General features: G+C 39.2%; 1 protein-coding gene across 2 annotated transcripts in view; it reads right to left on the bottom strand.

Moving 5' to 3' along the window:
- Positions 1-20011, bottom strand: part of MRPL3 (mitochondrial ribosomal protein L3) — a 31798-nt gene extending 11787 nt beyond the window's left edge. The window contains exons 1-7 of one of the 2 annotated variants that reach the window (XM_069811779.1): positions 19843-20011; positions 17719-17897; positions 16599-16690; positions 15656-15754; positions 11628-11727; positions 9728-9788; positions 928-1036 (exon numbers count right to left, since the gene is read on the bottom strand). In XM_069811779.1, coding sequence (XP_069667880.1) covers positions 928-1036; positions 9728-9788; positions 11628-11727; positions 15656-15754; positions 16599-16690; positions 17719-17897; positions 19843-19955 — 753 coding nt within the window. In that variant the 5' untranslated portion in view covers positions 19956-20011. The remainder of the gene's footprint in view (positions 1-927; positions 1037-9727; positions 9789-11627; positions 11728-15655; positions 15755-16598; positions 16691-17718; positions 17898-19842) is intronic. The other variant, XM_069811771.1, reaches the window with a different exon arrangement.
- Between the last annotated feature and the right edge of the window lie 2093 nt (positions 20012-22104).

The raw sequence follows: 22104 nt of genomic DNA, 5'->3' as shown, positions 1-22104 counted from the left end.
TAGACTGGGAAATAAAAATCAAGGCATTGTTTTTCCCCTATTGCATCCTTTCACCTTGTTTCCTTTTCATCATACCTATTACCAATGCTATTTCTCATTCTATGTACTTTGTGGAATTACATCCAGCATTACTGCTTAGGAAATTCTAATTTAAAGAAAAGTAAAGAGGGGTCATTTTGTAATGATGAATACTATCTGCTAAAACAAAGTGTTGTGCGTTCAAATATTTACGTTCTTCAGTCTTCAGAGAGAACAGTGCCAGGTGCTCTCTTGAGTTCAGTACTGTGACTCAGTTGGTCTTAATTCTGTATAATGAAGCTAGTTTGCAAAAATCCCTCTTAGTTCAGCCTAAATATTGTGCAACCTTTATAGAGACAAATCTGTTCCAAAGAGCTTTTAAGCTAATAATGTTTATAGTTTGAAACTTAAAAATATTACTCTGTACTCTGCTTAAAAATGCTTAGAAGCCAACAAACTATTCTGGGAATCAAAGAGTTCATTAAGCAGCTACACAAGCCAGGCGAGGTGATAAAAGCAACTAAGGTTCCAAAGAATAGTACAGTATCTTCAGTATAAAATAATGGGTAAATCCTTTCCAATCTATAAATGTTGTGATAAAAGATTCTTAGAACTCTCTCTGAAGCATTAGGACTATTTCTCTCAGCTATACTACAAAATACCACAATTTGCTCAGTTAAAATATGTTTGCTGACTTACCAGCAATATAGAATATTCATAAATTGAGGCATAACAGAACAGCTATCTGCATTGCTCGTAATACAGGTTTCTGAACTTCCTTTGAAACAACTGGGATTCTCTGCTACCACGGAGTAGAAGGTAACAGCTAGCTATTCTGAAATTGTTCATTTTTAGTAAGCAGTTCCAAAAATACTGAAGAATGTTTAAACAGGAAATAAGAATCCTCACATTGGTAGATATTGCTCCAGGACGTCTGTGAGTTTTCGTCTGGCCGTGGCTCGCAGGCTGACCTTTAAATCCCCACCTCTTCATTACACCTTGAAATCCTTTACCAATTCTGAAAAGAAAAATAATTAAGAAACAAACCTGGGTTTTTGCTAGACTTAAGGTTTCTAGCAATAACCAATAATTTTAGTTAGGCTCATGATCTTTTTACCTTTAGCAAAGCTCAGCCAGGAGAAGAATATATATATTTTTATAAAATTCTGTATTTTATACTACAAACATTCTAGTGCAATACTTAAAGGTTGCTTCACAGAATAAGAAGCACTAGGAGAGAGTCAAATAGGTAAAAAGACTAACATAAAATGCTCCTTGCTGTGATGGTCCTCAATACATGGTACTGTAATGAACCTTTTACCAAGTGGACACCAGAACAAACAAAGAAACCAAGCCAAAAAAAACCCAAATAAAAAGCAACTGTATAATAACACATACCAAAACTTAGTGACAAGCCCAAAGCATCAAGAAAGGAAAGAGATGGCTGCTTAGACTAGCATAAACTGAGGAACATTTCTTTTCCAAAGTACAATAGACTCATCACTTGAAAACAGTTTTATGTGTAAACACTTAACGCTTTTGACCTGTACTCATCTGACAAATAAGGTCTAAAACACAAGAACAAATAAAACATTTTCGGAGTCCATGCCTTAATCTTTGAGGCACATGGTAGAATTACTGGCTTTAGAGTTCTCTGTTTACTGCAGGGACAGACTCAATAGGAAAAGTTGCCTCACCACTGCACAAAAGAAAAGCCCATTAAAGTGTGTGTTTAAACTGGCATTGTTTGTTTCCAAAAGGAAAAGTCTGACCACGACATTTATGGCTGCACTGATTATTGAAGTAATTTAACAAGATGATCCTTTTCCTCCAATATACAGAAATCCTTTCTCTGCTAATGCCCGTTGCAATGTCATGGTCCTATTAATTCAAGTATTAGAACCATCCAGCCAAACACAGGAAAATAAAACCAGCTATGAGCATGCATACAGCACACAGTATGTATGGACTACATTTTGCTGACTCCCCTGACCAGAAAAGCACTACCATTAAAAACTAGCAAAACCATACAAATGCGGAGAACACCAACATTCACAAAACCTGAATTCTTTCCTCTCCCACTTGAATAATCCTCCTCTGATTGCTGGCCTAGTTACCTAGAGCAAGCCAAACTACAGTCAAAACCAGCCACAAATGGAAAGATTCTCTAAAGCCACAGAACCGTAAGGAAACAAGACTTGTGCAACCACAGTGTCTCTCTCTTACTTTTCTCCTTCCCTGCTCAGAACCTCGTGGTCAAGTCCAGTTAAATTTGGCACACAAGAAAGATATGTAATTGTTTGAAATCAAAATTATCAGTTAGAAAGTCCTGATTTTTTTTTTTTCTCATGACTAAGGAAATGCTGAAACACGATCAAAGCAGTGATCTCTTCCCTTGCACATGCCAGCCATGCACGTGGTTAGCGCCAGCAAGAGAGTCCTTCCAGGCCAGCAGACAGTGGTGCAACACAGGAGTGTGGAGAGGGCTACGAGACGGAGCTGAAGGCATCTGCTGGAGGGAGGACCAGGGTTACCCGGGATGGATGGGGAACGCAAGACAGAAATCTAAAGGAGGCAAGGCTTTGTTACACCAGTTTCTCATGAATCAGCTTATTTTAGAAGCTGGCAGTAATGAACAGCAATAGTTGTAAAAAAACAGTTTGAAAAATACTCATGCTTTAAGACAGGCTCAAAATTTTTCTTTTTCTATGTCTGCAGATTGCTAGGGGAATAATAACTTTGAAATACATAGCAGAAACTAAGCTATAGGAAAACTCGTATCTGTTCTGCCAAAATGCTATATTTTTCTTTGAAACTATCTATTATTGGCCATGTTTTCCAAGTAGACTACTTCTGGCATCTTTAGCTGGAAGATGGAATTAGCAAACTCTCCAAAACCAATGGCAAGTGGGTTGCATAACAACAGCTGTGCAGTTACCAGAATGAGCAGACTGGGGGCATGATTAATTCTTTAGCTGCAGAAATGGGCTTGCAATTCAGAGAAAACCATATAACCATCGAAAGCTACTATTTCAAAAGAAAGCAGTACTTTCAAGTTTAATCAAGAAGCACAAATCCCTGACATCATGAAACCACTTCAATATTTCATTCAGATTGTTCATTTTTAGACATGAACAATTTAGAATATTGTAAATTGTACTTTTAAATAAAATATAAAAATATAAGAAATAGTTAATACTTCTAAGAGATGCATTTTGAAAAAGATGTTTACTTCATCAAATGCTATAAGATATCCTCAAAAAGAAGCGATTATATCACAAGACAGAGTTGCTAGTGTTTAATGATTTATGCAATAGACTACGCTCATCTACTACTTGGTCATTCCAATTACACACATATTTTCTGTGAACAAAGATTTAGACTTTACAATACTCAAAGCCTTAGGAAGTTTATAGAAAGTGTGGCCAGACTAAAAAAGAGCACTCTGGTAAACCTGAAAATTCTCATGCATCTGTTGATCTGAAATATGAAAACAAATCTCTAACATCTGAAATATGTGGGCTAAAGTCAAGGAAAGTTATCTCAATGCTGAAATTAGAGTATTTCATAATGTATAATGCTTTACTATCTACCAAGGTTCTTTCATCCTATTACTTCAATTATGTTTTAGAATAGTTTCATTTTTTATTTGTGGAAAACTGATTGAAGGTCTCTTAATTACTGACGAATACACTTTATCTTATGATTTTTTGAATGTTAATTTTCTATTCAACATGACACAGTCACTATCAGGACTGAAAATAAAAACAAGTTTTTATTAATTAAATAAGAAGCTATAGTTTTATTTCATTTTGGAGTTTCTGATTTTTTTAAAAGAATAAACAATGTATAAAGCTCTTTAAACACTTGTCAAGATGAAAAACAACTACACAGACAGTGTATATTTCCTCCTAGACTCATGCTCTATCTGAAATAAAGCTGGAACCAGAATAAAAACTACAGGATTATGTAAATCAAATGTAAAGTTTAAAATAAAGTAAGGAACTACTAATATCTGTTTAAATCAAATTTAGAAAGGAGGACTGTTCAACTCGGCACTTAGTAGCTCAACCAATATACCTCCATCATCCTAGAAGAACAGTGTTTTTCCAACCTAAGTCCACCTTGATGTGACGGTGATCTGTTCTCAGACAAGAGGTGGATTTCTCTACTATATGCAAAAAAAAAAATTATGAATAAATTTTCCATGACTCAAAATTTATCTGTATTTCTAAGGCAAAGATTTTACATTCTTCCAACTGTATGAAATGCAAAGTGCTTTTGAAAATAATATTCATTTTATATAAACAAGAGAACTTAAGATACATGCTGTTCAAGAAATACTATAGAAAATCAGAGAAGAATTTATACAGTTTACAGTTTTCTTAAACTTTTTTAATTCTGCCAAAAAATTAACAAATATATGTAAGAATATATTCTTGACTTCTGAACAGATGCCAGGTGTCAGCTATTAGTATCACTTACTAATTTCAAATTGCTTAATTGCCCTCTTCGCCCTTCTTAAAAATTAATAGGTGTGAATGCATTCAGCAAATGTCACCAATAAAATAAAAGAAAAATAATTACTGAAACTAAACCTAAAACAGTATTTTGCAAAAGTGAATGAAACAGAAAAATTGCCCAAAAGAATATTGGATCTTTTATTACTTAAAAAGTCTCATGAGTTCATTTCCAACAAATATTTCATAACATTAAATTAGTGTGTCCTAGCAAAATCAAAAGATTAAAACATATAGTTATCACATATGCAATACATATGATTTTATGTCTACTATATATTTATATACTATTTTTAGTATACTATATACACTACTCTATGTAATTTCACATTAGCCAACATACGTATAAAAGATTCCAACCAAACATGCACCTCTTCTGAAGTTACTTTTCTTATGATGATCTGCATCACAATTTCATTTAAGAATGCATCAAAAGAATCCCTGATTTCCCCCCCAAAAGTCCTAACTACTGACATCCTACTACACTTTGTTCATTAAAATCTGTGAAATCTTTAAAAAAGAACACAATACAATTCTAATTTAGAACAAACTCAAACATGCGTAAGAAGAGGTATAACTCCAAAATCTTTTAGTAGGCATAGTACTGAAAACTTCAGATATTTTCAAAAAACATTAAGGTTTGTCAAAGTGGGATATTAATCCAGAACTATATATTAATTAAACAGAATTAACATCTAGATTCCACTCTGAAACAATCAAGTTGTGTGCAGTATCTAAGATATGATAATCAAGAACCTACACTGAAGTAGAACATTTGTCATCCTACTTACACTGTTGCCATTTCTTGCTAAGACATCTTCTACCTGTTGTCTTGGCTTGAATCAAGGACTATATGTTTTTGTTCTGACAACAGTAACATTAAACATCATATTCGAACAAAAAAACATGCATGAGACCTATCTTTATTAGAGTTGATATGTATAATGCCACTGTTCTTCAATACATGGAATTCAGTCACTTTACCTAGTTTCACTGAAGGGTGATTACCTGATTCCCAGAAAGGAATCACAGGCAGCAATGATGATATGCAAAACTAAGACACACAAATGTTAAATGAAAGGAAAATAATCTTTCTGTAGAATTAAACATAAAGTTTAATTACACACAGTTGTTCTAGTCTCACCTGCAGGAAAGCAGCTGTTCAGGTCAACCACCTAATTTTGTACAAAACCTCATTTTCCAGGTTTGATACAAGTAAAATGCCAGTACCTAATGAGCCAACTTTCATTTATAAAGCTACTGGAATAAATTAAGCAACGATTTAGTTTGCTGCTAACTCTTCAAAATTAGCTAATTTAAAAGACAATTATTTAGATGCTGTAGAGGAAAAGGATTCCAACTACTTAGTCAAGTAATTTCAGACAATTATAGAACATACTTTCAGGCTCAGATTACACTGTTAACCTAGCAAAGCTTAAATAAACCATAAACACATCAGAATCACCCCTTAATTCTGGCACATTTCAAACAAAACTACCGTTGTCTTTGGAGTGACAAAATTTCTGATGTTCCAAAGGTTTCCTGAAATGTTCACGAGACAGGTCGTGAAGTGGCAGAAAAAGGAGGTTCAATACAACTGCATCTCCATACAGCACTGGGCTACCACTGTAAGGCATGGTCTGACCTCTCCTCATCCCCATGTTTTGGTCATCTTTGTACTAGTGCAGAAGCTCACTCAGCTGATCAGCAAGATGGGGCATGCAACCAGTTGATCCTGCTGAAAACTAACCCAGTGAAGAATACAGGTATCTCACGCTGATCTTCTTCTTCATGCAACTCAGGATGCCAGTGCCAGTGATAGAAGGTCGATGGGAACTCTGCGGGAGTGAGCACCACCTCCCCTTTGGGCAGCAGCCTCTTCTACACCAGCTTAAAGAGGTGCGAGAGAAGCATTTCTGGACGGTGCTATGTATTTTAGCCCAGATCATATCAGGGCCAAACCAGATCATCAGGCCACAGGAATTCTGAAGTTTACTGCTGTCCCAAAAAGGGCACTAAGCCTTTACACATTTTTGAAACATACCTCTGAAGCACCGAGGAAAAGTCTTATCATTAAAGACTGCTGTAAAAATTAAGGATTGAGCTTTTAACCTGCTGAAAATAGGTACCAAGGAAAAAATTCAGCACTGAAGACGACCAACAGCCTGCAGATGCACTGCCTACTGTCAGTGCTCTAAAAGCTACTCATACTGTGCTGAACAAATTAGAAGACTTCAAATAGAAACAAACTGCATACATCTTTAACTGAACCTTCTCATTTCTCTGAAAGTGTTTTTCTTCACAGAGGTATAAATGAATCAAAACATTTCAAAAGACTTCAACAAAAACATTTGCAAGGAAAGTTTAAAAGCAGACAGTCATAAAAAACCACCCTACACTTTGGTAACCATATCAAGATGCTAACCAAGACTTCTTTAAATGTAGTGCAAGTACTTTGTTCAAGCTACGATAACTAAGAAAAGCTTGCTCATTTTTAAGGAACATATTTTTTTATTTAAGTCTTGACAGAAGGAAGCATACAAAAGGATATCTTGCTCAGCTCAATCATTAGGAGTGGGTAAAAAATTAAAATATCCTTTATATTCCACTATAGTATCTCCTCATTGAGGTGACATTAGTTTTCTTTCTTTCCTTTTAAAGGAATAATTAGAATTAATCATGGTATTAACAGCAGCACTGCTATTTTCATCTATATGATTTCAAACATTGCACACTTCAGTGTTTCCTCCAGTAAAACAAATTACTGACAATCTTACAAATGTAAAGCACATGTTCATGTAAAAATATTTCTAAAAACTTTACTAGAGATGATAGCAAATTTTTAGGAATTACTATCTTTTAAGTCCATAATGGTTTGAATCAGGAAGACAGAAGCTGCAGGAGGCAGGAGGGGAAGTCAAACTGTGCTCCCTACTGTAACCCAGCGTTATATCCTAAAGTGCCTTTTCAAAATGCCCCTCTAGCTTAGGATCTTTCAAGTGCCTACATCACTTCTGAAAATGGGACTCTGGAGAGTAATGTACAAAGGCTTATTTCAGCCTGTGGACCGAACCTCTTTGTTCAGTATGGAGAAGCTGGCAGCTCTTGAGGGGGGTTCAGAACACAAGTGTAACACGAAGTACGTCCTCATTTTTCCCTCACAGGTGCAGCCCAAATGCCATAGCTGAATGCTATAATCATTCCCAAGATAACTTTTTCTGCCCTTCACTGAAGCATTTCTTGGATATTTTTGGGACAGTGTGAAATCTGTACTTACAGGCACAATAACTTAGAATGATGGATACAGTATTCTGAAAAATAACGAAAAGCCAAACCACACCTAAGTATGAGACTAAGCAACACTGGATGAAACTGCACAGAATAAAGTAAAAAACCCAAAGAAAAACTGAAATGTAGTAAAATAATTTAATTCTTGCCCGAGTTAAGGGAAAACAATAAGTGCAGCATTCCAGAAAAGTGGAAATTAAGAAGGAAGAAACATTAAAAGTAGAAATCAGAATGTGAGTAAGTCACAGAAAAAGGTTAAAACCCCCCAGATACAGCAAGACTGGAATGATTAGAAAATAATATTAACAGAAAACCCATGATAAAAAAAAAATTAAAATCTGATCTTTCTCTTTAGCAGAACAATTTTTTCTTCACCTGTATAGTAGGATTACATGTAATATGCTGCCCAAATCAACAGTACAAACAAAAAGCTGATTTCTGAAATGGGAACATACAAATATCTGAAGAAAACAGATTAGAAATACTGAATTAAAAGATAGGATAGATTCACTGAACATGACCCAGTCTATTTTTAGCTCGCTACTATTTTCAAATACAAATAGCAGGATACAAATCAATACCCTGTGGCTGCTTACCAGTATCTTCTACATTGCAAAAAAACTCCCTTCCCTAGTTCTTGAAATACTTCTAAAAAAACAAAGCTTTTGTGCATTAACAAAGCGTGACACTTCATCTACGTGGAATGACTGTATTACTAATGACACTGTGCTTTGCTTTGTAAACAAGCTATTGTCTCCTATAGGCTGTTCACTGAATGCAATTTAGAAGCAGAATGAGTAATATACCAGATCTAGTATTACATAAGGAAGTCTGACACAGAAAAATACTAATTCCAGTCAACTCCTCAACCTCCTTTTCTCAATAGGATGCCCTCATAGGCGTAGTCAGGTGTAGCTATATTAGAACAGATTACGCGGCTGTACTGATATGGTCAGTTTCCCCATATACACAAAGCCCTGTGACTAATATTAGACATTTATAAGTATTACACATATGTGAGACAATTACAATGGATGGTATTTCAACAAGACCCAGTTGGGTATTATCTCCATTATGTAAAAAATAAAACATCAAATGGAAAACATTATATTTGTATTACAACACAACAAAAATACACTTCACTGAAATACAGAGATAGGAGTTCTCAGCTCTCTTGGGCAGTGGAAATCATGGATGTAATAGAAGAGGCGTGACTAGTCTTTGCTACAAGATGCCAGTTTCTGACACCCTCTACCACTTGAGCTCTACTTTGGCATTTGCAGTGGTCTGAGAGGAAATCATTCCTCCCACGTTGAAGTAAAAGATCATTAGCCACTGCTGGCAAGGAGATGAGCTGGAATATGAGAGAAAACAAAAAAAGGAATTTCACAGCTCTGTTGTGCTAAATGTATTCACTATCTTTTTGCTTTTCTTTTGATCCACATGATGCATTTCTCTTCACATCTCTTCACCAAATCAAAATTAAGCAGTCTTTCTGGGAACTGACGCCTTTCGACATTTGTTCCCCACTTCTACATATCACTGATGCTGCATTATAGAGCTCTTCACCTATGCTAAGCTTGAGCACCTTTTTCTCAAGCTCTTTGTCAAGCCCTTCCTGCTAATCATGTATGTGCAACGGACAACACATGTGGAACCATAGCCCTAATATATCTGCGGGGGTTTACCTACCATGTTCAAAATCAAAAGTAAGCCTCAGCAAAGAAAAATAATTTTATATGCTTGACCCAATGGCTGAATGGACTTCTATTTCCTGCCACTACCCTTGCAATTGCATTTCAGCTTGCGAGCCATGATTTCAAGCCAAAGTAGAAGGGAAGAAGAATTCAACCAGCCTATTTAAAAGATTAACCATACACGTTAAATCATTAGGAACCTACGTTTTTGCAGTAACGTCCACGAACTGCCCTGGGCGGAAGTGAGCAGCGTACAAAGGAGTACCTTCAAAAGAAGAGGAGAGATCATGTTCAACTAAGTGCTGAAATCCTCAAACCGCTAACCAGTCATTACTATCCAGGATAGATACAGTCACAGGAAAGGAAACAAAACTTTGTTTGTATTCACATATTATTTGTTCTTCTTTATAAACCTCACTGCGTAAAACAGATGCTTTGTAGTTTTGACTTAAGCACATTTCTCAGTTCCTAGCTCAATTTGAGATGAGGAGGAAGGAAGGGTAGGGCCTTTAATCAGATATGTTGCACTTCAGACACTGAAAGAGACAAAGCCTAAAATGCTTCATTAGTTAAGACTCACAATAAACAAACTTGGCAAAAAACCAGAAGATGCTCCACTTATAAATACTAGTACTTCACCAGGTGGAGGGTTTTTAAAAAAAAACCAACCAAACAAAAAAACCCCCTAAACACTTCCTATAAAAAGTGGGGTTAAAGATAGTAAAAAAGTTTTGCAATGCTTCCTCTTTGTTAAGACGCAGTGTTTCCAAACTAAAGACTGTGGCAGAAGTACAGCTTCATCCACTGGGGAATGACCTGTACACTAGCCTTCAGTAGTAGTGCTTCTGTCAGTCAGTGAAATCACTCACCTGACTGCAATTACACTCATTCCCCTAAGTGCTTGTAGCCTCAAAGTTTTAATTTTAATTGAAGGTTTATTTTCTCTTCAGCAATTTTTTTCATCCAAGTGCAATGCTCTTTTATTAGCAGCTTTAAAAAAAAAAACAAAACCAGAATTGATAACTTAGTTCATTATAAATGAACTTTAATCTGAAGATCCATGCAGCAGCATCTCTGAGTTTCCAGCCTGTTTTAAGTGAACTAAAAAAAATGAAATTTTAATTGCTTCATGTCTACACCCATTTTCATGCTGTTTTAAGTCTGTATGAATGCAAACTGAAATGATGTAAACCTCTGCTAAGTCTCAAGCATAAAAATCCTCATATTATTTCATGTTATATTTATATGATCCATATACACCTGGGATAAGATACCTGTCACCTGACAGAAAATCACGTACATGAAGGATGTTATGTACAAAATACACACACTGTAAAATCAGTTTATTGAAAACATGCAATTCTGCTTTATCTCAGGCTTTTGCTTCCATTTATCAGTCCTGACTTCCTCTTCATGTCAGATTTCATTTTTATCACTTACCACACTGTCTTAAAAAGGTCTTGCAAAAACCCTCTCTAATGGCAAATAAAGACGTAATACATTAGAATTTCCTACCCTACCTAATTCTTGGGAAAATACCTATAACTGTCAAAAAGTACAAAATGAAAGCAACCTAAATACACTAGCTAATAAAACCTTAAAAACACAAGACTTTTCATTAAATCTCCAAACTTCTAATACTGTTTTTTACTGAGAACGTTTGTTACAACATGTTTTAATGTGTTTTACTTTGCAAGCTGCCAGAAAAAACGCCATATATGACAGCCATCAGTCCTACTTCTGAATGCAGCAAGAAGAAACAAACCTCAAAGTGCTGTTTTAGGCTCCTCAGAAACGTTACCACAAAATTCTCGGTGCCCCTCTCATAATCAGAGAACTTCCTGTAAATGCATTCATCTTTATTCCCAACAAGTCAGTCAAGTTTACAGACATTTATTTAAATCAATGTTCATATTAGCTAGACTGGGTAAGACTTGTTTCCCCTAAGAAAAAAAGTTTGCGCTCCAACAATGACAAAGAAATAAGAATTCAGCAATTTCCATACAAAACAAAAATTAAATACATATCATAACTTTGTTTAAGTTTACAAGGGGCAGACATTAAATGATTATGCATATAATATTCAGTAGCTCAAAAAGATTACCTGGTTTGATTAGGGCATCATCAGTTACATTAAATGTTGCAACTTTCTGCTTCCGTGGTACTCCAGCTTCTTTAAAAATTTTCATAGCAGACTCTGATTTCTGTAACGAAGAGCAGCCATGAAAAAGAAGTGATCTTAAAATACCCAAGGATCAACATAGCACAGAAAGTGGTTACAGGCTCTCAACACCACTCAGAGAAACAGATATATTATACTACACTTTTATCTTGAAACTAGCACTTTAACGCAATATAAAATCAATTTAAAATTCCTGTGTCTGCATTTTATTTTCCATCAACTAGTTACCCTACAGCTACATCATATAAAGAAGAGATATATGAAGATTTCTAAGATTAGAAAAGGGAAACCAATTATTTAGAATGTACCTAAAATATATTAGTGTTTTTTCATTACTTTCAAAGAGTTTTGTAGTAATTTTAAAACATGTTCTCTTTTTTAAATCTTGAAATGACTTAGTTCCACACCACCATAAATATATTTGACTTAACTAACAAAACCATAGAAATAAAGCCTGGTCTTGCAGAAACTTCTAGAAATGCTTAACTTCCCACAGAAGAGAATGTAGAGTCTCTAGACAAAAAAGGAAAAATGAAGAACAACAAGTTTATGATTAATGTATTTTTAAGATATACCAAATACACTCAGTGTCAAACCACTGCTGACATACCAAAGAAGGGCTCTTCTTTTTAGGAGTCTGACTAAAGTACTTAAAATTGTTCTCAGCTGTTTTAAACAAGACAACTCACAGAACAGCTGACCACTAAGATGATACCAAGCAATGGAAACAGTGATGGAGGAAAATTGTGGCCATAGGAAAAAAGCAATGCAGCTGATTTTTCTTCAGATGAATTCTCCTAGAAAGCAATTTAAGCATCTGACAATACTGTCACACTTGGATAGTCACATCTCTGAGGTTCACTTCTCAAAAGTTCTGTGGAGTTCTCTCTCTCAAAAATAATGTTGTGTATTTTAAGACAAAAAAAGTGAATAACTTTAAAATTGTTACTTAGTTTATTTTGAAAATCTGCATGGTGCCCTTCCCTTTGTTTTTAAAAATCTGTTTAAAAGTTTTAGGAGAACAGAGGAAGTTTTGTGAAGAATGAGGGAGCAAGATGATGAGGATCTCTGACTTTAGACACAAACCAGAAATTCTAGCTTTATGAATCTGTCCTTATTTGAGGAGAAAGTGTGGATGCAAAGTCTTTGAGAGTTAAAAGGGGTTTTTGAGTGATTTGTTAACTTGAGTTCATAGTACAAAACACTTAAAATACCTTTTTTTGTTTTAAAAAGAAAAAAGTCATCAACTAAATACAAAATCTGCCCTAAGACCACAAAAATTTGAGGCATCAATAGAGGACAACTGTATTAAACAATAGTACCAAGTATAAGAATTAAAAATAAAGAAATCCCCTCTCTAGTAAATGCCTTCATATCAATCCTTTATTGCCACTGTTACGTAAAACTGCTGCCTTAGATGACAGCAAGGGGAGCTCTGTGCTCAGCATGGGTGCCTGGAAAGAGCTACCACAGCTGAAAGAAAGCATAGTGAAGTCAAAGGGTAAAAACCGCTTACATCTCCAGAGTCCTACTATAGCCTTGCACTCTTCTACTTCAACAACAAGTTTTCTTCAAACAGTCAAGTCAGAGAGATGTATTTCTACAAAGAAAACACTGCAGTCTTTAAAAAGCCTTCCTAAAGAGCAATACTAAAGAGAAGAACATTGAGTGAATTCAGATGTTCTTAGTTTTAAAAAGACCAACAATATCTTCCAGTATTACAGGAAAATGATCCATATGCCCTCACTTAAGGGAAGCATGTAAAATATTTTTGACAAAACATTATTAGAACATTGACAGAATTGTACTTTTGAGAATAATTTTGCGTTAAAAAATCATGAAAAAATCTGTTCACTTGTAATAGACTGACATATAGCAAGCTAAAAGGGAAAAAAAATAATCTTGCTAAAAATGTGATACCCCTTATCATTTTTTAAGCAATTTGATGCTCAAAAGAAATACACTTTGTTAGTAAAATTACTGAGGGAATCATTAGACTGAATTCATTAAAAATCAGTAGCTGTGAGGAATCTGAGAAAGACAGATGTTCCTGTGAGGAATTAACAGAAGATAAACTGCTTATGCTAATACAATACAGTTTCATTCAGCTTTCTTTTAATTCTCACTTTTAGACACTTCAGAGAGAAAAGAAACACATAAAAAGACCGATAAACATAGGAGAGCAATGATGCAAACCTGCAGCTAAACCACAGAAAGACATCATTTGTTAGTAACTTAACAAGTAGAATTGCTCAGAATAGGCTTACCGAATTCTTTCTTAGAAATTATCTATTTTATACAATGATGATAACAACAACAACAATAATAATAATACAGAGCTCAGTCTCAGGCCAGGTCCTCACCACAGATTGGTCTAAGGATATTTCATTAATTTCTTTATTAAAATGAGCCTAAGTTCAACCAAATTAATAGGAGCTAACTTGAAAAAAGTAATGTCCAAGAGAGTCTTTAGCATAATTCAAACTACTAAAAAAAAAAAATAAATCCTTGAGTTGACTTTTTAGGTAGTTCGGCTTTGAAGACATTTTCTTAGTTCACAAGAGTTGTTTAAATAGAAATTTTCTATGTATCTCCTTGCTTCCTGCACATTTTTACTCTGACAACATATTGAATCACTGATGGCATCATCTTTATGAAAACATCAACTGTAAGGAGTCTGATGTGCATAATACAACTTGAAAATTATTATTCACATGATTCTTGCGTGTCTTAAACCAAGGTAACAGGAAAGAAAAAACACAGCTGCAATTTCTCCAGGAAAAATGTCACACCTGGAAAGTGGAAACAGACTAAAGTGGCAGGATGGACACCTGAAAAGTACAAGCAATGATAGCATAACCTCACTGAATAAAAGAAAGATACCTTAAAATAGAAGCCTGTTCAAAATCAATAGAATATACTATAAAAGCCAACAGGTTTATCAAATGAAAAAAGCTCCTTCTTCCCTCACCTGCACTAAAGCAAAAACAAGTACACAGATTAATTTTGAGGCTCTGGGACCACCTTCTGTTTGAAAAAGGGAAATATATATCCTCAAAAAGCCATAATCACCAACTGAGATAATCTGCTTAGTGATCGTGAGTCCTATCTTTTTTTTACTTGCCTAAATCAAACAAATGAGTGTCAGGATACTGTAAGAAGTGAAAAGTGATATTTTATAGAAATAATGGATCATAGAAATGGCAGTCCTTCAAGGGAAAGCTTTGTTCCTGCCTTGATCTATAATTCAATTTTCCCCTTCAGGAATGACAGCTCTGCTAGACAACCTTAGCCACTGAAGGTGTCTGGGAATTCCACATCAGGCATTTGGGGTGTCTAAACAAGTGAGTGGTTTTGACAGCACTGTTGATGAGCTATAATCATGAAGCTACCTTCCTGAAAATTTAAGTCTTAAACTTATTCATCAGTAAAATGATATGCAAATTAATCAATCTCAGCAGGCCTGTGGAAAAATTACAGCTAAAGCTAATAAAACAGTATGGAAGACTAAGCTAGAGAACAAACTCTTCTAAACAACTGATGAGATGGGTAAGTTTACAAAAGGCCATTCAAGTATGTATCTTGCAGTCCTTGTCTCATATTGCATCTCCACAGAGATGGGGAACACACATGTTTGTACACTGCTAATGGCCCTTCAGACCCTTTCGTCAGCATGGGACACTGAACATCAAAGCAACTTCCTAAACCCACAGCTTTCCTTGAGAATCAAGAGGCAAAACTTGCAAAAAGTTCTTGCTATTCTCTTAACCAACAATCAACACTAGAATTAAGGAAATAAGCAAGGGTCAATGTGACAAAAGATCAGTTCCAAGGCATGCATGTCTGTCAATTAATCTTTTAAAGAAGTCTACCTGTGCTACTTTAATCATGTACTGTAATCACAACAGAAATAACTATTCTAACAAAAACACCCAAAGTGGTTCACTTACAAAAAAAGGAGATGCGTTTTTGCCTCCAACAAGTAGCTTAGATGTTTTTCCACCCGACTCTTCCTTTGAAATGTATCTTAAAACATGGCAATCTTGCACCTTAAGAAAAGAAAGATAGTGTTTATTTGAGGATAAGCAGATGTGTACGTTTTGAGACCACAGAGATTATCAAAACAAGTGAAACAAAGCCAGTCTCTATTTTCATTTGTATCTATATAACAGGAAATACAGCCTACAAGTAGGAGAGCATGTTACCTTTTTACCATAGGCATTCTTTTGCCAAAAAGTAAAAGGCTTATCTTAGAAAAAAATATTTGTGGAATGCAAACTATGTTTTCATAAATGCTCTAGAAATCAAATGAAATTTTATAGTCATATTTTGCCTGCAAGATCTGCAAAATCCCTACTGGCAAAGCATACAATAAGAGCCCACATTTTAGACTCCTGCTCCTTTGCCCTGTAAACCTGATCTCCTTCACAGCAGTGGTTCATCATATGGCAGCGACATGGTTCATCACATGGCACGTCAGTGAACAGCTTCATCACAGTAGTAGCTGCCAGAGAATATGAAGAAGCAGCTTCAGGGCTACAAAGGCTCAGAAACCAAAGTGAAACTAATCCCAAAGTGCCCGCAGGTGGCAAAAATAAAAAAAGTGAAGTGGGGTAGTTAACCCCAGCTTTATGCTGCCTCCCATCTTCCCTCACCTAGGTAATACTTATGCACAGTTCTGCAGCCCTTGAATAGCTGAGGCAGAAGGCAGACCACTCCTAGAAAGTTCAGCATATAAACAGAATAGGCCTGGTGTACTATGCAGGGTTGAAAGAAATCTTTCTTTAGGGATTTCCTACTCTGTACAAGTGGTAAGTTTCACTTTTGCCTGAAACTTCTGGTTAATGATCTGAATACAGTACAGGAGATAAAATTCATTATCATTTATTTCACCTTAAGTAGTGTGACAGCATGTTTTTTTCCTGACTTGGTCCATATTGGCATCATTCCCAGTTTTACTGCAACAACACCAACTCTGATGGAATCTGTAGACCAAAACAGAACATGGATGCAAGTCCACACTTAATATTTGAAAAAGCCCATCTCATAACCCGCAAAGTCCCATTAACTCTGATCTTTCCTAAGGAGTTCAAAAAGGAAAGAAAACATTGCTGACTTCCTGCGGGTAGGCTGAGAATAACCTGTTCACTGTTTTTAATCCCACTAGCAGTAAAGGTCTATCTGTTCCAGTTGCATTTGATAGAACATGGAAACTAGTTCTCCATTAAGATTAGAGCAACCAATGCTTCAGACTCATTTTTTTTTTAGAAAATACAACACCTATGTAGAATATTAGAGCCAAACTAACTATTGAAAAGCTTACTGTAGGAGGTTCCTCCCACCCCAACTTTTGCACATTTTTGTCACTGTAACTGTACAGCAAAGGCAACCTGTCGTCTGGCTTCTGACAGTCCGTGGCGTGAAAAACAGAACATGTAAGATGAAGAATAAATGCTTTAAAGTTTGAAAAATGCTCTTTGTTCCAGTTTCCACCGTCATACCTGAGGATCTGCTCACGGATTTGCAGACTGTCAGGTCTGCTGTCAAATGATGTGATCCTTTTGAAGGCTCAAAAACTTTATATTGTGTTCTAGTCCATAGGACTTTGGAATCACTGAATAGAAGTGGGATGTATTATACACTACACTTTTTCTCCAGAGTGCAGCAAAATTTACAAGAACATTTTCAAGTTCTTATACTTTATATTCCAGGGAGTCTTTTTTTAATGAATCCTTAGTTTATTACCTTGTCATTGTGCAGCAGTGGGACTGGCCAAGTGCTGATTTGGACTAAACCCAAAGTTCTTACAAGGTTCTTAACACCCTGTAATATTTTAAATGCTTTTTAGAGAGCTGATGCATTACATTTACTTATTTACTAGGAGATGTATTGGATGATTGAGGCAAAAGCAAAAAGGAGAATACAAGACACATTTCCGATATGACTCAATGCAACAACACAACAACGATAATTTCAGCAAGAGTTTGGTATTTCAGAAGAGATACTTTCTCACCTGGTTTCCACTCATTCAGTGGCCACGGCTCATCTTTCAGAGGGCACAGCTTGCTGTCTGTCTGAGCTTTGTATTCCTCTGCAGTTATCTTCTTGAGGAACTGGACATTCTCTTCAGAAAGATGCTCATGCCACCATGTTGTACTGTTAACATGCCTAACCACAAAGCCCAGCTGCCTCCTTTCCAGTGGTGGGAGAAAGTTTTAAGTGTCTTATCAGTTCAAATAATGTCTCATAAGATGCATGTTTGTAATGCAATATATACTACATATCATTACATAATAGAGTATAAAATCATAAAGGCCGAAATTATACTAGCAAGCTATTCAACTACCATCACTCAAACTGGCCACCCTTGACCTACAACACCTAACTATTTGTCATACTCTCATCTAACTTTTAAAGTATCACAAAATATACTGAAGGGGAGTAAGCAAAAACAAATCAAATGACCACTCCTTCTACAATAAAAAAAACCTAGATCTGTGAACGAAGAGATAGCAGTGGGTGGTGTTTACTTTAACTTTAGCAAGGCTTTCAACACAGTCTCCTGTGGCATCCTTCTATCCAAGCTGGGATGTTACAGCATGGATGGGAGGGCTAGCAGATGGGCAAAAACCTGGCTGGATCATCAGGCTGAAAGAGTCGCAGGTAATGGGTTGCACTCTACCAGAAGGCCAGCTACAAGCAGAGTTCCTCAAGAGCCTATTCAGGGACTTGTCCTGTTTAATAAGTTTATCAGTGACCTGTAAGAGGGGACAAACGCACCCTTCTTAAGTTTGCCAATAAAACTGAAGGGAGCAGTTGATAATGCTCAAGAGCAGCCCTCTGCCAGTCAGAGAGACAAGCCAACAAGGAACCCGATGAAATTCATAAGGGAGAAATGCAAAGTCCCACACCTGGGATGGAATAACCTCTTGCAAGGGTACAGGCCATGACTTCAGGAGAGCTGCTCCCCAGTCTGGCAAAGGACCTGGGAGTCCTGGGGGGCAAAAAGGTAAAAAAGGAGCCAGCAGGCTCCTGGCAGCAATGAGGGCTAACAGTAGCCTGGGCTGCATCAACAGAAGCACGGTCAGGAGATAAAGGGAAGCAGTTATCATCCTTTCTTCAGCACTCCAAGTAGACCACATCTGCAATACTAAATCCAGTTTTAGGTTCCCAGTGTAACAGGGATGTTTATAAATGAGCCAGTACAGCAGTGGTACAAAAAAATACAGGGGCTGGAGCACTTGCCCTGTGAGGAGGATTGAGGTAACTGGGCTTGTTTAGTCTGGAGAACAGGAGGCTTAGGGGGGACTGACAGCAGCTTTCCAATAGCTACGAGAAGGTTACTGACAGGACAGAGCCATGCTGTGTTTACTGAGGTGCATGCCAGGAGAACGAGAGGACTGGTATAAACTGGAAAAGGGGGTTCTGATTTGACGTAAGGAAAAAACGTTCAGCTTGAGGACAGTCAAACACTGGAACAGGGGCCCAGTGAGACTGTTCTTGGAGGCTCTCAAGGCCCAACCAGACAAAGCCCGGAGCACCCTGGTCTGACCTCAGAGCTGGCCACAGTGCAAGCAGGAGCTTAGACGAGAAAGCTCCTCAGCTCCCTTCCAGCCCCAACAACTCTCCGATTTCACGCTCACTGCTAAACACTCACTGTACTGTCATAACTTCTGCGAGCGCTAAGAACAGCTTGAGCGCTCCTCAATCCTCTTCAACGAAACAGAGTATTGAGCAACACAGCAGCGAAAGCACGCGGCTAGTTGTACCAGCAGGCCAGGGTGACTCAAAACGCGGCAGGTCAAGCCGCTCGCTGCGGAGCAAAGGCGCTTTGGTTGCAAACACGCGTGTCCTGCCGTGACTCCCACGCAGGCTGGGTCTGTTACCGAGGCCTGGGTGCCCCGCCACCGAACCGGGGCCCTGACACCTTTGCACTCGCAAACCCTCCGGGCGCTGCCGGCGGGCTGCGCCCAGCGGCCCCGCCGAAGGGCGGAGACCGGAGGGGCCGCCGAGGGGAAGGGAAGGGAAGGGGAAGGGGCCCCTCATCTCGGGGCTGCACAGGGGCCGACCCCCCCCCATCCCCGCTCTTCCCGCCCCTCCCCGCAGCAGCCCCTTCCCCTCCCAGCCCTTCCGCTACCTGTCTCCGGAAGCCCCCGTCGCCGCCGCCGCCCCCGCCGCCCAGAGCGGCCTCCCCGGCGCTGCCGCCCAGAGGCGGCCCCCCAGCCGGCCCAGCAGCCCCCAGCCCGCCATGCCGCCAGCGTTGGCGGAGCCGCCGCCGGCTTCCGGCGCCGCCCGGTCCGACGCTGAAAGCCTTCCGTGCTGCCTCAGAAAGAAGGTTCCGGCCGGCGCTCCCGGCGGGGGGAGGCGGTTACCTCAACAGTTAACGTCAAAACTCCCGAACCGACCCGAAGAACGTGGTCGTGCGTCCCGTCCCGTCCCGTCCCCCGCCGCTGGCGCCAGCGGCTTCCCGCAGCGGCCCAGGGGTAGAGGTCCCGCCCCCCCGGTGAAGGTGCCTGCCCGGCGGCGCGGCCCGCGGTTTAACCTGGGCCCTGGCCGGCGGCCGGTTGGGCCGCTGCGTGCCCGAAGGCCCCGCGGGGCAGGGCTGCGGCACCCGTGGCCGATGGGCCTTCTCTGACACGGGCGGGAAAGCCCTCACCCGAGGGGGTGCAGAGGGGGAGAGGACGCGCAGAAATAGCCACGGGCACCCCTTCCCCCCAACCCCGCCAGCACGGCCGGCCCTCCCGCGCCTCCGTTCCGGCCGCCGGAATCCAACACAAGAAGCGTCCGTAAGGGCGAAGCGTATCGCTGGCAAGCACCGCTTAGGCCCAGCGGGCTGCAGGACCCTTGCACGGATTCAGAAGACTCCTCCGCCCGGAGGAGCGGTGCGGGGCGGAGCGGATGCCCGGAGGGTTGGGGCAGAAGGGTCCCTGCTGTATCAGACCGCTGCGGGGTGCGGGGCTGAACGGCTTCAGGTGCTCCCTGCAAGTGGGTAGGCCACGTAAGGGTGGGAAGGCAGTGTTTAGGGGAAGTATATTTAGTATTGTAGCCAGCAAAGGTACTGGTAAAGTTAGAGCATGTGGGTCAGGCAGAGGATTTCCGGGCAGCCTGGCACAGGGCTCGTACCTCTGACTCTGGCTCCAGTGAGATCTGGGTTTCGTCAGTATTTGGAATTAATTCACCCTTTTTTTCTGAGCAGGGCACAAGCACAGCTGAGAGTGCACTGGGTAGGATGGTGAATGGGCATGAACTGAAGATTCCCTTTTGGTTTCAACAGACACATCTTTTTTAAAGATAGATGAACCTTCAGTGTGGCCAGCTGAAGTCTGTCGTTGCTTTTCCTCTTTACCCTGCTGTGCTGTTTTCTTCTCCCCTGTGGTATGTATGTGTGGGGGTGTTGCACTCGAGGCTTGTGGCTGGCTAACCAGATCTGAGACAGGCTGTAGGCACCTCAGAGTGGGTAACTGAGCAGAATTTTGGTGTTCACACCCCAAACTGTGATCTGGAAAACTACCAGCAGCTTTCACACACACTCCTTGTCCTCGTGTTTAGTTCTTGTCCTTTTAAGAAGTAAACACATAGCGTGTTCAGAAATGCATCTCTCAAGTTCAGAGTCCAACTGATACTCCCTCTCTGAAGCTGGTTAGTCATATCTGCTATCACAGGGACCAATGCATCTTTCTGTTCTCTCCCTGGCATCAAGAACAGCAACACCACAGGGGTGTTGCTAAATTTCTTGTAGACCTGTTTTCTAGCAGGGTCCTTCAGTAGGTTATGCTGCTGCTCTGACAGGGATTTCTACACCAGCAGAAAGAAAGGATCTAAAAATGTTAAAAGTGATACCTCCCAATTTCAAAGCACTGTGACAACCGTGCACTGGTGCCTACCCTACCAAAGTCCGCAGAAAGTAGCAAAATGCTACTTATCCCCATTTTAAAGACGTGGAACTAAGGCACACAGCAAGATTAAGTGACTTGCCAAGTCACGATGGATGTTCCCTGCTAGAGAAGAGGGCTCTCTTGATGCTAGCTAGCCTTGCTGCCACAGTATGATGCTTTTCTCATCTAGCATGCTGCGCAGCTGACGTGACGCAGGATTTCATGTACCAGTAACTTGGAAGTAACACATGGGGGTGCACACATTTGGCAGAGAAAAATTTTAATGCTGTACTTCTTTTCTCCTTTTTAATATCAACAGCAAACCTTTTTTTTTTTTTTTCTTGGTGCATGCAGCTTTTCATGATGCTAGAGGCAACTCTTGTCAATTTGTGTGTGTGTGTAGCAAGATGGCTGCAACTCTGAATGCAATCAGGTTGCAAACTGCCTGCTCTAATCAGTGGGATAAAAATTCAAGTGCCTCTTGAACACAGCAGTAAAAGGCTTTCTGCACAGCAGTAGAAATG

The sequence above is a fragment of the Haliaeetus albicilla genome, chromosome 2, assembly GCF_947461875.1.
Source record: "Haliaeetus albicilla chromosome 2, bHalAlb1.1, whole genome shotgun sequence".
Classification (NCBI taxonomy): Eukaryota; Metazoa; Chordata; class Aves; order Accipitriformes; family Accipitridae; genus Haliaeetus; species Haliaeetus albicilla.
Note: the sequence above shows the minus strand (reverse complement) of the source record. Positions and strands in the feature narration are given on the sequence as shown.